Source organism: Chinchilla lanigera, unplaced genomic scaffold (genome assembly GCF_000276665.1).
Source record: "Chinchilla lanigera isolate Chin_1 unplaced genomic scaffold, ChiLan1.0 scaffold00041, whole genome shotgun sequence".
Taxonomy (NCBI): domain Eukaryota; kingdom Metazoa; phylum Chordata; class Mammalia; order Rodentia; family Chinchillidae; genus Chinchilla; species Chinchilla lanigera.
Window position 1 is genome coordinate 6,703,993 of NW_004955442.1, and position 1,034 is coordinate 6,705,026.

General features: G+C 71.2%; 1 protein-coding gene across 6 annotated transcripts in view; it reads left to right on the forward strand.

Moving 5' to 3' along the window:
* Nucleotides 1-279: 279 nt before the first annotated feature.
* Gspt1 (G1 to S phase transition 1) overlaps nt 280-1,034 on the forward strand; it is a 35,936-nt gene continuing 35,181 nt past the window's right edge. For 5 of the 6 annotated variants that reach the window (XM_005391152.2, XM_005391153.2, XM_005391154.2 and 2 more), the window contains exon 1: nt 581-1,019. In XM_005391152.2, coding sequence (XP_005391209.1) covers nt 677-1,019 — 343 coding nt within the window. In that variant the 5' untranslated portion in view covers nt 581-676. Of the gene's footprint in view, nt 344-580; nt 1,020-1,034 lie in introns of those variants that run through there. The other variant, XM_005391157.2, reaches the window with a different exon arrangement.

Below are 1,034 nucleotides of genomic sequence, written 5' to 3' on the forward strand. Positions count from 1 at the left end.
GTCTGCTGACTATTTTCCCTCGCCTGCTGCCCGAGTGGGCACTTCCTATGGATCCTTGGTCCGGCAGTGAGTTTCTCTAGGGCCTGTCCCCGCCCCCACTCGGTGACAGGTGGGGCAGCCAAGCTGCCACCAAATCTCCGCCTGTTCGCGCTGCCTGCTGGGAGGCAGACCCGCTTCCGGTTGCGCCCTGCCCCTGAACTCCGACTCCCGTCGGCCCCTGGGTGGGGGGGGGGGAAACCGCGGCGGGGTCGCGCAGGCGCTGCCGGAACTCGTAGTTCAATCTTCTGCCGTGCTCCGTAGCCGGAAGTGAGAGCGGACAGGGTCGGGAACTACCAAGGCGAAGGTACGGGTGGTGGGGAGGGGGTCAGTCTGCGCCGGGCGTGGGGTTGGTGGTGAGGTAGACGGCGGTGGTTGCGTTGGATGGGAGGAGATCCGTTCGCACACACGAGGAGGAGGGTTGAGCTCCCGCCGCTGCTGCCACCGCCGCCTACTGTCGTCGCGAGTGCCGACTTCGTACTGGAGCTGCCGCTGCGGCGACGCCGGAGATTGTGTCGCTAGGCGCCGGCCCTTCCGTCTCGCCGCCTTTCCTGGGTCAGCGCGGCCCGCTCCTCCCCGGCCGGACGCCCCCGCCTCCATTTCCCGCCCTCTCTTCACCACACACACGGCCCCCCCGATCATGGATCCCGGCAGCGGCGGCGGCGGCGGCGGCGGCGGGAGCAGCTGCGGGAGCAGCAGCAGCGACTCGGCGCCGGATTGCTGGGACCAGGCGGACATGGAAGCTCCTGGGCCGGGCCCTTGCGGCGGCGGCCCGGCGGTGGCGGCCGAGGCCCAGCGTGAGCACCTCAGCGCGGCCTTCAGCCGGCAACTCAACGTCAACGCCAAGCCCTTCGTGCCCAACGTCCACGCCGCCGAGTTCGTGCCGTCCTTCCTGCGCGGCTCGGCCCAGCCGCCGCCACCCGCAGCTGGCGCCACGGCCGACGACAGCCACGGAGCGGGCAGCGGCGCGGGAGGCCCCTTGGGTAAAGGGCTGGGGC